Below are 14150 nucleotides of genomic sequence, written 5' to 3'. Positions count from 1 at the left end.
GTTTCCTAAACACGGAATAAGTTTCTTGTTCGATAATCTTTCCAAAGTAAACCAACTTTGGAGTAATAAGTAACACAGAAAAACACGAATAAGCTTGTAGGCCCAGACATAGCTCCAAGCCCCCCTCGATAACTTTAGTTTGGAAAAATGTTATCTCCCAAACTTAGTTTTTATAAATATTTTCATTGCAATATTCGAAATACCACCCTACTCCAACAACAGGGCCAAAACCCATGAAAAATCTTTTACTCCGAACTTGTTATGATGCATTGGTCGGATTAAGGATTAAAAAGTGATGAGTCTTATCTGGAATGGTCTCCGATTCTTAATACCGTTCCAAGCTTATTTCTTTAAGTATGATTTTATGCATGTTTGCTCGTTCACACTACCTCATTCCGTGTCTAAGAATTTTTTTTGTCGTAATGTGCCACTCAGAAGGGGTTTTCCTTCTTAGTCTAAAATGCGTGTCCATCACTAGTGAATCTTAAACAAAAGGTCATTGGAGGCCCTGTCTCTTAATGTGGGTCAGAACATCTTTGAAATCCTTTTGTCAAACCTTATGCCTTGGACCTAAGCACTTCTGATCGGGCTACACTTAGCTGACTTAGCTAAGGTATTTCCACATATTAGAGCTCTACTAGAATAAAAATTCATCTTGAGGATTTCCTAGTCTGGATATCTCATCGGGACCTGCTCAGCCACAAAATGGTCGCTGAGCGTACTTGACTTAGTACGTTGGTTATAGAAGTAATTGTACTATGGGTAGGAGTCCAGATCGCCCTTTCGGTTATTCTCTCAAATGACGTATAGCCTAGGTTTGAATTTTATAACCCACAACTCTTAGGTTGTATAATCTTTTCGGAAGCCGAATGGTGCATTGGAAATTTCAAATCCGGGGGCGATGTCCCTGTGTCTATAGTCTGCCTATCGTAATTGCGCTTAATACGGTTTGAGCCTCCTAAGCTGCTAAACGAAACATCACATAATGTGATATAGGAGGCTCCTTTGACACTATTACTTTGAGTTTTTAGACATGCAATTATAATTGTATTAGGATTCATTTGGAAATATCATTAAAATGATTGAAAGTACTTTTGGCAAAATTATTTTTGGATTCCAAAATCACTTCAAGTATTTTTCATGATTTCTTTTCATTTTTACTGATGATTGATTTTTAAAATACTTTCACTAACAACGCTTTTATTTATTTTGAAAAACATTTTCCAAAGAGTCCATAGACTACATAGTATTATTCTCTTTATGCACGAATCTAAATTATATTGAAGGAAACTTTGAGGAGCTATCAATTAGCCGAGTCATGCTACAGAGCCAAAATAAAACCTTACGTATAATGAGGGAGACTCTCAAAGTCGCCATCATCAATTGTGTCCTTGTAAACTTTGAAATTAACATCAATAATAAAGTCCACTTTCTAGAATATTGAAGAAGTTTAGGTTGACATTTTCTATTAAGAAACTAACGTCCTGTATGATTTTCTCTATTTCTTTAGTTAAAAAGAGAAGCAAAATATTTACTATTTAGTATAATAAGAAAAAATGGAAATAAGGAAGGAATGAGAGAGAGTAGGGTAAAATACTATATATAGTATTAAAAATTAAAACTATAACCTAAGATCTAAAATATTTTATATATATATATTATATAGTCAGGGACACGTACTTGCATGCATGCCTCCCAATTTGTTAGATGAGTAGTGCTATTTACATACTTCATTTTACATGCTACACACTGTTATTAATTTTTGTTCATTGATTTTCTTCAATTCATTAAATTTAAAGGATGAAAATTTAGAACATGTGTGAAAAGTAAAAATAAATGTGGAGCACCACCCTTATTAGATAACATTAAAAAGTTAATGATAGTCCAATGGTCCCATTAACAAATTGACATTGTCGTCCCCGAGTGAGGATTCTCGCCGAATCCTCTTTGTGAGGATCTCATCCGTTCATCGTACATTATACGGTTAGAAATCATTGTAAATTTTTTTATTTAAAATTGAATATAAACAGTACCTGACGAAAACTGATCACACTATATATGATGACATAATGTAATTAGAAGATTCCTAAAATCCTCATAAAAAGAATCCGACGAGGATCCTCTCTCGTCGTCCCATCCTCTCTCTTGACTTTTAAAGTCTTCAAATCAATTATTATTAACAAAGTACCTTCGCACATAAAGCGTGCAAAAGATAAGATGTCCTAGTTCAAATTGAAGAATCCGGATCCTGGTGGGATCTTTTTTGTGATGATTTCGGAGATCTGTGAATTATTTATTGTACAACATACGGTTAAAAATCATTTTAAATATTTTTATTTAAAATTAAATACAAACAGTACCTGATAAAAAACTGATCACACGATCTAAAATGAACAGACATAATTTACAAATTCTCTTGATTCCCACCAAAAGGATCCGGACAGGATCCTCCTGGCAAATTGAAAATGTAATTACTATTTAATTCCGTAATTTGTTTCCTTGTCATTGGATTGTGAACATGATAGTCAAGCTTGATTTATTTTAAGTAATAAGAAAAGAGAAATGATAAGGATATAAAAGTTTTTCTTCTTATATTTTTCTTTTTATTTTTAATGAATAACTTGAACGAAATCGAGGAACAAAATTAAACGATAGTAATGCTAGGGAAATTAAGTTTTTAGACAAAATTTTATAAACTAAATGACATAAAAGTTGATGATTAGATTATTACTGAAGTTTATAAATGTGTTCATTTCTATTGGTGACACATCATTTAGTTTGTAAATTTTGTCTTCCTAATATTACCCATTGAACAATGATTTGGACTCATATGTAGTTTTATTTCTCTAAAACAACCAATGGCATCATTTGAGAGCTGAGAGCCCTTCCAAAAACATAATTTACTTCCAAAAACATAATTTATGTATTAAGTAGAAGTTTAAAGATTGAAATCATGGAAAGTTGTTTATCCATTTGATTGTCTGGTTGTAGTGGGGTTACACAGAGTAGAGCGTGAATCGACATGGTCGTATATTCTAGGTTTTATCTGTTGGATAGTGGCCAAATTAGGCTAGGAAACAAAACAATATTGATGAGGGAACATCATGATGAGGATTATGTTTCCTTGTTTTGTGGCTTGTTTTGTGGCTTAATTTGCTCCTTGTTTTGTGGCTTTTTCAAAGCCATAATTATTTGGCTTTCGGGTGGAAGAAAGGAGGAGAAGAAAAGGGGTTGTTTTTTATTTAAATGCCTTGCCAAAGGAGAAGGAATGGATGAAGAGGAAAAAGCATCCAAAGAGATGGTGAGAGCATTTGGCTCTACCATGGGCACGGGTGAGAGAAATCAAGAGAGCTAGAGTGAAAGGTCTCTAGTGAAAGAACTCTTGGGGTAGAGTGAGGCTCTTGGGAAAATTCTGTGAGTGGGTGTACAAGGGATATGGGATTGGGTTATGTCGATTTAACTCATGTGTAACTTGTACTATTTTTCTCATAGTGAAGAGCAATATCTCTCCGAGGACGTAGGCAGGTTTTTGCCGAACCTCATAAATTTCTCGGTGTCTTTATTTCTTGTATTTTAAACTATTCAACTGTGGGTTTGTATGTTGGTGAAGATAATCAGCCAAGGCACAACATTATCAATTTTAGCATGAGTGACATTTTCTTTTACAAGGGCAAGATTCACATTCGAATATAAGGGGAGGACATCCGCTTAAATCAAAGTTTTTGTGCCCACTTCTATTAGGTTTTCATATTTAATGTCACTACTTTTTAGTTAGGTTTTTTTTGGCTAAAATAATTTTTAAGATTGACATAACTCTTCAATATGATCCGTGACATTAACAATCGACAGAATTGGTCCTTGATTTTGTGTATGGTAAATCATTTTTTATCCTTCAGTGAAAAATTTGTACATATATATCCTCGTTAAGTGTTAGGGTTGGTTTGACAAAATTACTATTGAAAAGGTGGTCACATGGTCGTTCACGTGACAATTTAACGAGGATATTGACAGACTTTTCACGGAATAACCAAAATGATTTATTGTGAATAAACTCATGAATCACTTCTATCAAATTTTTTTATCAAATACCAAAGTGAGAAGTTATGCTAATTTCATACACAATTTTAGCTAAAAAAAGAACCTTTTAGTTATATGTTAATGTATATGCCTGTCAACATGTTCTTTTGTTTTGTTTTTCTTAACCCCATTTACTTTGGACAAGTTGTGTTGCCTCTATTTTTGGTTGGCTTTTTCTCTCCTTCTTGGTTTTATCTCTGTGTTATTTCTTTCCCATTGACCTAAAGCTAGAGAACAACTTGTGATAGTGTGTGAACCCACCCCGGCGCCCCCACACCGCCCCCCCCCCCCCCCCCCCCCAACCCCAACCCCAAAACAAAAAACCCTAAAAACAAAGTGACCTACTAGAAGAAACCTTATCCAAGAGAAGTTTTATGAATGATTTGAAGCATTCAAAACCTCTGGATAACCTTCTATATGAAACTAGCTACCGCAACATGCATTTGTCCTTTGTATTGAAATGGCAAGAGTCATGCCTCTAGCGTAAAACCACCCTCGTCAAGCCCACATATTAAGAAAAATACAAGTCTAGTTTATATCCTTTTTTCTTTATCGGGACAAAAAATGTCTTTCCTTTTGGTTTTTTTGTCAACGGAAAAGTACTCCATTAAACAAGGTTCTAGAAAGATAATACATGATTTGAATTTTTTGTCAATGGAAGAGTACTTCATTGAACAAAGTTCTAGAAAGATAATGCATGATTTTTCAAAACATGAAGGGCACGCTTGATGCATAGGATTGGTTTGGCTTGAACTAATTGTAAGGATTGGCTTGGATTGGTCTGACTTGCATTGGGTGTGTGTTCTAGTTAGGCTCCTTATCTTGTAGAGAAGATATAATCTCAACTTATTCAGTTGTTAATTTATTCGATGTTTAGTCTATATTAAAATTGATGTTGAATATTCTAATTTAGTCCTAAACCGGTCATACAAACACTCCGAAATTTCTTTCCTTAATGCATTATATTTGTGCATGCATGCTAGCGTTCGTAGAGTAGTCTCATGTTCCCAACATCTTAAACCCTGAATATTATGGTTTATGAATCACTTCCCTATGCATGTTGCCATTTCAACACTTTAATTAAGCATATCTAAGTTGTGAAAAGATTTGAAACCAAACAAATCGATTCATTAAATTGTAAATTGTTCGTGATACACGATTCACGAACAAGTCGGCGAGTCGGTGACATGTCGGCTAGGATTGAATTTTATAAAGCAATTGTTTATACGTACTTCGTTACCGATGCATGATCCATGCGTGCTAGGATATTATAAACAAGTCAAACTTAGAAAAGGCTTTCTGCCTTGTGAGAAAATGAAGGGGGAGAATGAAATTCTTTATCCAACTTGTGTGTTGATATCATGTATAATTTTAGTTCACTTGATTGATTTCATCCAAAGTCTAAAACTTTCGATCTCATAATTCCATGATGTTTAGCAAAATACTAATATATATAATATATTTTATATATATTAGCTCATTCAGAAGACATGGGGAAATTTTCAATTCAAGTCCTCACCAGGTACAAACCACAAATACACCTAATATTAGCTAATTCAAGTCACAGGTTTCTGGTGCAAATGTGTTTGGGCTCCTTGGTATTGTTTGTGTGGGATGCCATAATGGCACCAAACTCTTCTAGTGAATGACTATCAGTATATTTCAAATTAAAATCTCCTCATTATTTTTTTTTTTTTTTTTGATATAAGAGATATCCTACCACACATCGATGACGGATTAATTATTTTTATCCTCTTTATGCAATTTCAGTACAATATGAGGCAACAACAAATTTATGGCCTTCTGGTCAAATCTTAAATGGTACGCAAAAAGTAGAGATAGTCGTCCCAAAATATACGTTTGTTAGAGTTCAAACTTAAATTGGGAGTTCCAAACCATTGTTGGAGTTTTATTAGGCCAATCCCTTAGGATTAATCCCCACATCTTATTGTAAAGAAAATGAACCTATCATTTCTACGTAGCCAAAATGAAATATCATATTTTCATAACAACCCTAACATGTTGATATATGTGTCCAAAAAAAAAGTTGGGATTGGATAGAAGAGAATGATTTTTTGTTAGATCCCACATCGTTCAAGGGAGAGGATCCTCTATGCCTTATATGTACATGCTCACCTCTATATAGCACGAGGTTTTTTGGGAGCTCACTGGCTTCGGGTTTCGTAGGAACTTCGAAGTTAAGCAAGAATGGGCCAGAGCATTCCCAAGATGGGTGACCCACTGGGAAGTTCTGCTCAAGTGAGTTTCCAGAAACAAAACTGTGAGGACGTGGTCAGGGCCCAAAGCGAACAATATCATGCTACGACAGAGTCGGGCCCGGGATGTGGTGAAGCCCGGGTTGGGATGTGACATAATTTTTTTCAAGTAATCACAAGGAGATTATACATGAATTCTTCTCCCTTCAAATCGTACTAAATTTTCTTTTCGAGTAATCCATTTCCTAACTTCAAGTTGGCCATAATTATTTTTCATTTATTCCTTTAATCACATGTTGAAAATAGTAATTTGTCCATTCCAATCTAATCATCCATACGAAACAAGGCCGGGATTTCGACACAAATTCATAATAAAAATTCATGACCAGCCTATATATTACATTGTGAATCGTTAAACAACCAGAGTAACGCGAATCTTAGAACTCCCATGATCATAACTATACAAAATACATTCTTCAAGCAATGATCATTGCATTAGTGGAGAAATATAACATGCAAACCCGTTGAATTAAGTAACTAATCAGATCCATCTTCATCAGATGTAACCTCCGAGCCCTCTTCCTCTTCATCATCTTCGTCGATCTTCAAGGCTTCAATAGCAGTCATCTTTGATAGTGCTGCGGTCTTGCTTGCTCTCTGTGAGCGAGCGCTTATTGTGCCAAGATTATTAGCGACAACGGAGGTGGGTGAGCTATCTTCATCATCGGAAGATGACTCTTCAAGTGTCACTCGTTTTCTAGAACGGGTTGGCTTAGTGGAGCGAGGAGCTGGGGTCTGCGGCATTTCAACAGAAACATTGAAATCCAAGTTGAAGCCTAGTTCTAACTTACCTGCACAATATATATATATATATATATATATATATATATAAGCAGAAGAATGAGAGATTGTAATCATAAACGATCTCACATACAGCAAACATACACGAAAACTACTTAAAATGATTGCAGTCCCATAGGTAATTTGTCAGTGAAACAACCCCTAGTAAGGCAAATCAATTTAATGAATGAATAAATCCTTTCGATGGTAGTCCTAATAGCATGTTAAGGATTTTACCAAATATAAGATTAGCTTGATCCTTCGACATTTCCTGATCTGGATACCTATCTTGTGCCTTGAGATGGTCAGCCATTTGCCTTAACTCTTTGAGAAGATCCTTCTCTGCTGATGCAGATTCTACCACACGAATTAAAAGCCTCCTCATTAACTGGATTGCCTCTTGCTCTGATAACCGGAAATGGAGCATGACAAGTACTCTGCATAATGCTGACACATATGCCTTCTCTGCAGGTGTCTTCTTTGAACGGAAAGTAGCAACCTACATAAAGAAGATATCCATAACTAAGATCATAATCACAGCTTCAGAGTATGGCATAAAGACCAATCTCTTGCAAGTTGAAATATTAACTTATAGCTGTGGCCCGACTTAACAAATAACCATTTAGTAATTTAATACTACAGTTACCTCTGCAGCTATGCGTATGGCAAGCCCCTCCTCACCACACTCCAGTGGAGGTTCTTCTATCACTTCTGGAAGTTCCCCGGTATCACTTTGTTCCTCTGCTCTATTTTTATATAAGGGAGCCTGCATGATGTGCAGCATAAAATGTGATACTTGGACTGCACGCTTACGCATATTAGAAACCACGGAAGCAGAACCTCCAGCAGTGCCATTGATACCCGGCCACATAGAACGCATGACTGGAATGAAAGCCTTGGCTATACACTTCTGCATCAAATAACCACAAGATTTCAGGCTACTGGCATCATCTATTGATATACTAGAGGCACCTCATGTTAGACAAATAAGCACTACTTGCCTTGTGATTAGCTGCGAGGGAAGGGTAATTCTCAAAGAACACGGATAAGCACTGTTTCAACCTGGTGAAAGGTTTTGTATTAAATTGGAATAAGTTGGTTTTCTCCAAATTTGAGTTGGGATGATTTCACTTGTAAAAAAGGATACAGAAATAAATAAGGCACAAACACTACCTCTGCAAGTTTTTAGATTCGTTGCTGAAGTACAGGGTAATGAGCTTCGATAAAAGCAAAGGATGTAAAGAAGCAGGCATGCCTTGGTAGTTCTCACTTAGAAGAAGAATTTTTGCAAACCCCTCACCAAGAGCGGAATGAACAGATTCATTTTCATCACTTGCTAGAGAATTGTCCCAATCATCTTTCATAATTCCAGCGTACAAAAGATCAAGCAATTTAATGTTCGATATCCCATCTGTATCAGAAAGGTTTAAAGGACTAGAAGTTATATCATACTCTTGAACTTGTGTCGAAATGTCCAGGCCTGTCACCCTATCAACTTCCTGAGGATTATGCCACATTCCAAGATCAAATAATGCCTTGCAAGCAACTATGCTAATTGGAGCTGGTCCCTTAATAAATGAAAGCTTTAACTGCTTTACTAGTTCCTGGCTTGGCTTTTTATCTAACAATCCAAAAAGCCCAAGACACCTGGCTGCAATCCTTTGGACTTCCAAGTGAGAATGTTTTGCCTGCAAGTCACAATCAAGAAAAGTTGTAAACTCCTCAAAAATAAAAAAAGAGAGGTGTTTTACAATGTTGTGTGGACAATTAGAAATGTATAAAGAAACCTTATCATACATGGAAAAAAATGTTGAGTGCACCAATTATTAAGCACCTTTCATTTACCTTAAAATCGCTTTACAGTAAAAAGATGAAATATATTACATTTTAATAATTATCCCCCTATGCTATCTCTTAAGTTAGAGGTTAGGCAAATCAAAGCACTGACACTCGTTCCCAAGTTTTTCTAAATTTAAAGTAAATACATGAAATAAGTTATTACCGCTGGAAGCAATAACGATTGCAGTAGTTCAGTAGGCTCAATAGCTTTCCCTTGAATCCAATGATATGACCTTGCCTTCTCCAGGCAAAGGCCGAAAACAGCAAGGCAGTGCATCCACTGCAGAAAATCCGCTGTTCTTTCCCTGCAAGGACGAGCAAGTTCCTCTACAACGCCAAGAACAACTTCTTCAAACTCACCACTAGCAGCATGCACCTTGCTTGCTAATCCAAACACAGCTTCAGCCCAATCTCTATCACCACCAAGATTTATTCCATCTCCAATAACAACCATGTTTCCATACTCATCAACTTCATGGTCAAAAGGCTTATTCAGCAATTCCAGCACAAACGTACTAGCAACCTTCCTGTTTGTAACATCGGAAAAATCAAGCATTGCACCAAGCAATAGTAGCTGCCGACATGCAAAGCGATAATTTGGTCCTGATTAAGAAATATAAAGTTAGGTTTTATAGTTGGATATAATTCAATGTTCTTAACCAAATGAAACTTACACTCACCAGCATCAATGTGAGCTTTGACTAAATCTATATGATCAGAAATTGTTGCTGGCAGAATTTTCTCAAGAAGGTCACTGGTGTCTGAAGCTTCCGCTGCATATACTGTTGCTTCAGTGCCCGTTGTAGAAGCAGCATCAGAGCCTTTTGCCTGTTCAACCACAATTTCTGAGCTTTAAAAATGAGGTGCAAATTTGTTCAGTATATGTAACTTAAGAACAATATACCATTGGAATAGATGCCCTGTTATAGCGTTCCAGACATGGTTTACATATTTTGCCTTTTCCGCACCCACTGGCCACTATCTCTCAAATTTTCATATGCCTTTCGACAGTTACAAAGTAAATCGGTATAAACGTACTTGTGCTTCCATCTGCAGGTGCCTACATATCATCCTCCAATAAAGAGCAACCTCCGCTTCCATTAGTTGAATGCTTGGAGTGCAACGTGTTGAATCACCTAATTACGAATTGGAAGCATGAGCAATGAGACAGACTAATATACACACTTTAATACACATACACATAGAGAGTTCCATATCGGAGAGTAGCATATTGAATTGCCATCAGGATGGTCAAACAAGTGGGATCATATCTAAATGTATGATCCTCATGCGAACTGAATCTAGTCATGATGACATGTTCAAAAGATGTTAAGTTCTTTAATTCGATTTATTCGGTTGTACTTTTGAAGAAGTCTACCCAAATATACATTTTTCCAGTCATGCGTGTGCATGTTTTCTCTTCATTGTAAACTGCCAGACCTTGAGTTTCTATGAACTATCCCAAATATATGGTCAAGTTTGTTCCAACAAGTTGGATTTGGAAAATAAAATAAAATGCAATGCACACATGCAAGTAATAAAAAAGAGGTTCAGAATACTATCACACCTTCAATTCTCTCATTCGTAGATGATATGTAGTGCCGAATACTTTCACCATCGTGTAATTTAATCAAACCAGCTTTTAACAGTGCACAAGCCACAGACTCCCCAACCAATTCATAGGTCTCAACATCAAGATACTTGAGTAGCTCTAAAGGGTCTCCTTTGCAGCAATTATTTAACCATTCATCTTTCATTAACTTAAGACACTCATTTGAAACAGCAACAGAACGATCAGCAAGTCCCCTCTGAAGAATTAATGTTCTATGCTTGATACTACAAAAGCAGAAAAAGAAAGTGAGAAAATAAAACAAAAGACAACACCCCAAAAATTAATGTACTTTAAGAATATGCCAGCTAACAATAACAGCTGAGGAGGTTTACTATATATAAAACTAGTAGCTCACATATGATGAGACACTGGTAAACACCACGGTTTACAGAAAAAATGACCCAAATATTATCATCAAACAAATAATGTTAAGTCAAAAGATTCTCCCACTTTGCAAGTTTTATGCCCCTTCATTTTAAAATTCAAATCTGTTTAATTCTACATTAACAAATTTTTGTGACCACCCCTTGGATTTTCATCAGATGTTGTAATACTGCTGCAGGAGATCAAAGGGGGCAAAATTGGAATTGCACCATAACTTACCTCAGACTTTGAAGAGGAAATTTACTAGCTAGAACATGGTATGCTGCTTTGCGCACTGATTCACTGACATCTAATGTACAACCAATGATTGCTTGTGCAGTTGCATTTGAAGGAGGCAAAGATAACACTATTGCCTTCCGAACCTCCTGCAAAAATGCCAAAGTCAGATACCAACAGATTTGTGCAAATATTTGAGTCATAGTATTTCCTTTGGTGAATAGTACTATTGCAAGCTATACCATTGAAAAGAGTAAACAAACTTTTGAGTATACCTATAATATGCTGAAAGGTTTCTGGACAAGACACAAGTGTATTATATGGAAATGATGTTGATAAGGCCTCTGTAGGTAGCATACTTTGTTTAACATAGAGATTAGTGTTTATCGAATTGTGTGCATATAATAAAAGAGAGGCACTCACCACAGTTTGTTCTACAGGAAGCATCTCAAGAAATAAATCAAGGATATCGCTGTTCTCGCAATCACTTGCAAAACGTGAAAGAGCTCTAACTGCACATGTACGGATTACAGGGACCTTGTCCCCCGCACACAACTTCATACAATCTATTACTTCATCCCAGAGATCACTGCTCACTTCTGCATCATCTGGTAATTGCACGATGATCTGCAAGAACAAAAAATTATGTCAATTGTCAAGCCACAGGCAAGAGAAAAATGTTGCAAAGTATGAAATTCACACAATCTATGAACTTAAAATCAGAGAACACGAAAAATCGGGGGGAGTTCAACAGTATTACAGTGAAGCCCCTGCCAAGAATGAGTGACGCTAATAAATTATCACCATATAAGTTCAGTGTAATATCTTAAAGTAGATACATCAAATGTTACTTAACTCAATTTTAAGGTGCTATTAGCTCAAAATTAAAACCTCGAAGAAAATAGCTCTAATAAAACCATGACGCAAATAGCTCTAACAATTTATGCTACCTTCAGATGAAAGTTCATCAATTTGAAAACTGTTCGGCAGCTTTTGGAGAAATAATTCATGAGTTACATATAAAGCATCCCTAAACCCTAAATCTATCACAAACCAAGATTAATACCTTCTTCAAATCTCATGACCTTCGAAATTATACCCATCTTCAAAATCATAGACATTCAAATCCCAAAAGTAACAAAGCCCTAAAACCTTAAATCCCAATTGCCTCTCAATTTCCCAAATTCAGTAACCAAACTAAAAACACTACCTCAGAAACAATCTGGCAGGCTCGGGACCTCGAAGTCTTGTTGGCGGCGTAGGACGCCGGTAAAAGGAACCTGAGGAAGTCCTTCAAGAAAGCGTCGGATTGGGAGACATTGCCGGAGTCTCGGGCGGTTGCAAAGGCGGAGATGAACCGGACTATGCGTTCGGCCGAGGCAGTACGCCTCTGGAAGGAGAAGAGGGGAAGTAGAGTTTTGCAGAATGCAGAGAAGAAGAGGGAGGAGGACGACGTTTTTGAGCGGAGGGCGGAGAGCTCCTTGAGCTTGCGGTTGTGGCTGGCGTTGGAAGTCCGAGCGTCGTCGAAGATTTGAGCGATTTTGAGCATCAAGGGCTTCTCGTCTTCCGCCGTCGGTTCCGCCATGGCTCTCTGTGACTGCGAGTCGGTCGGTCTCAGCCTCTGAGGAAATGAAATGGATCTGACGATTATTTGGCACGTCACTCAAAGAATGATTGCTCTTTTTGAATTCGAGCGGGAGCCTCTGTTTATTTGAAAGAGAACGGAAAAGTCAAGACAATACCAAGCCCAAGCCCAAGCCCATGCCCAAGTTATTAGTTGTTGAAGGCTGAAACCCAATCGTCCAATGCCTTCAGATTCAACTCAAATCCCAATAGAAGGAGCCCTATTTTATATATGGGCTTAGAGAACATTAAAATAAAAAAATTGTCTCGGCTCTAGATTCATCTCCTCCTCCTAAGTAACACCTAACAAATTTTAGAACATTACTCGTACTCATATCTTAAATATTCCTAATAGTAGGATAGTCATTTGAGCATTGATGATTCGTAAAGATCAAGATATATTATGTCTTCCAGTTTGAGAAAGTGATGGTCTCAAGTCAATACTGCAAAGGCATCAAGTATGTAAGTGCTCAATAGAGAGTGAATTCACTAAATGCGATTAAACGCAAAGCTTGGTAGCTCGAACTTGTAACTAAGTGAGGTATTAAATTGATTGATTGTCTGAGGCCGTTGAGTTTGGTACTAAACCTATAGAGCACACCCTACCCGCACTGGATAGGTAGCTAATAAACATTTGATACTGAACGCGATCAAACAAGTGTTCTCATATAGAAGTTTTTATTACGGGGAAAGTTTATAGACACAATATTGCAATTAGTTTTTGGACCTGACGCACCATGGTTAGTTGGTGCAGAATCAGGTTGTGAACTAAATTCACCAAGTTAAGCATCAGATTGCACGTCATAGCTTGTGAGTCCGAGGTCTCTTCTTTGGTATGAACTAATCATGGCTTATGGATTGTATTTCTAACGATTATGTAGTTGTTGAATGTTGAGTGATTTATTTTGGTAAGTGTAACTCTTTTTAGTTGTTTTTTCTAGAGCCCACATTCTCTTTTATATACTCTGTTTTTAATAATGTTTACGTTTAAACAGTTGTAAGGTTTTGGGCCGTAAACCATAAACCCATTCTAATTATTATTCAAAAATTGAGTCTCGCTTGATTATAAGCTAAAATGCTTAATATTGTCATTCAAATGAACAAGTGACCGAACGAGCGATGGAGCTAGTAATTGTAAATAACACTCTTTCATTAGTAATATATTCATCATGTGATCAAAGAATATAGAGAAAAAGGAGCTATCATCACCAAGGTATTGCCCCACTTTGTTCGGAACCCAATTTACCCAAACCTACATATCTTGAAGATTAGGAGAATCCTGGTAAGTTTGTACCGTTGTTTCTAAGATGTTTTGCTTCAAAAGGGAAATCTTGGTATATAGA

The 14150-nt window shown here is 36.7% G+C and overlaps 1 protein-coding gene across 1 annotated transcript; it reads right to left on the bottom strand.

Moving 5' to 3' along the window:
• Positions 1–6617: 6617 nt before the first annotated feature.
• LOC137741050 (uncharacterized) lies at positions 6618–12794 on the bottom strand. Its single transcript, XM_068480856.1, has 12 exons — positions 12395–12794; positions 11608–11811; positions 11188–11333; positions 10540–10808; positions 10011–10108; positions 9653–9800; positions 9136–9575; positions 8307–8821; positions 8135–8195; positions 7780–8043; positions 7371–7632; positions 6618–7144 (listed from the first exon to the last, which is right to left on the bottom strand). Exons 1-12 carry the CDS (start codon positions 12767–12769, stop codon positions 6831–6833), a joined length of 3096 nt encoding a protein of 1031 aa, XP_068336957.1. The 5' UTR covers positions 12770–12794; the 3' UTR covers positions 6618–6830.
• Positions 12795–14150: the final 1356 nt, after the last annotated feature.

This window comes from Pyrus communis, chromosome 7 (genome assembly GCF_963583255.1).
Source record: "Pyrus communis chromosome 7, drPyrComm1.1, whole genome shotgun sequence".
Taxonomy (NCBI): domain Eukaryota; kingdom Viridiplantae; phylum Streptophyta; class Magnoliopsida; order Rosales; family Rosaceae; genus Pyrus; species Pyrus communis.
This window is presented reverse-complemented; position numbering and strand designations above follow the sequence as displayed.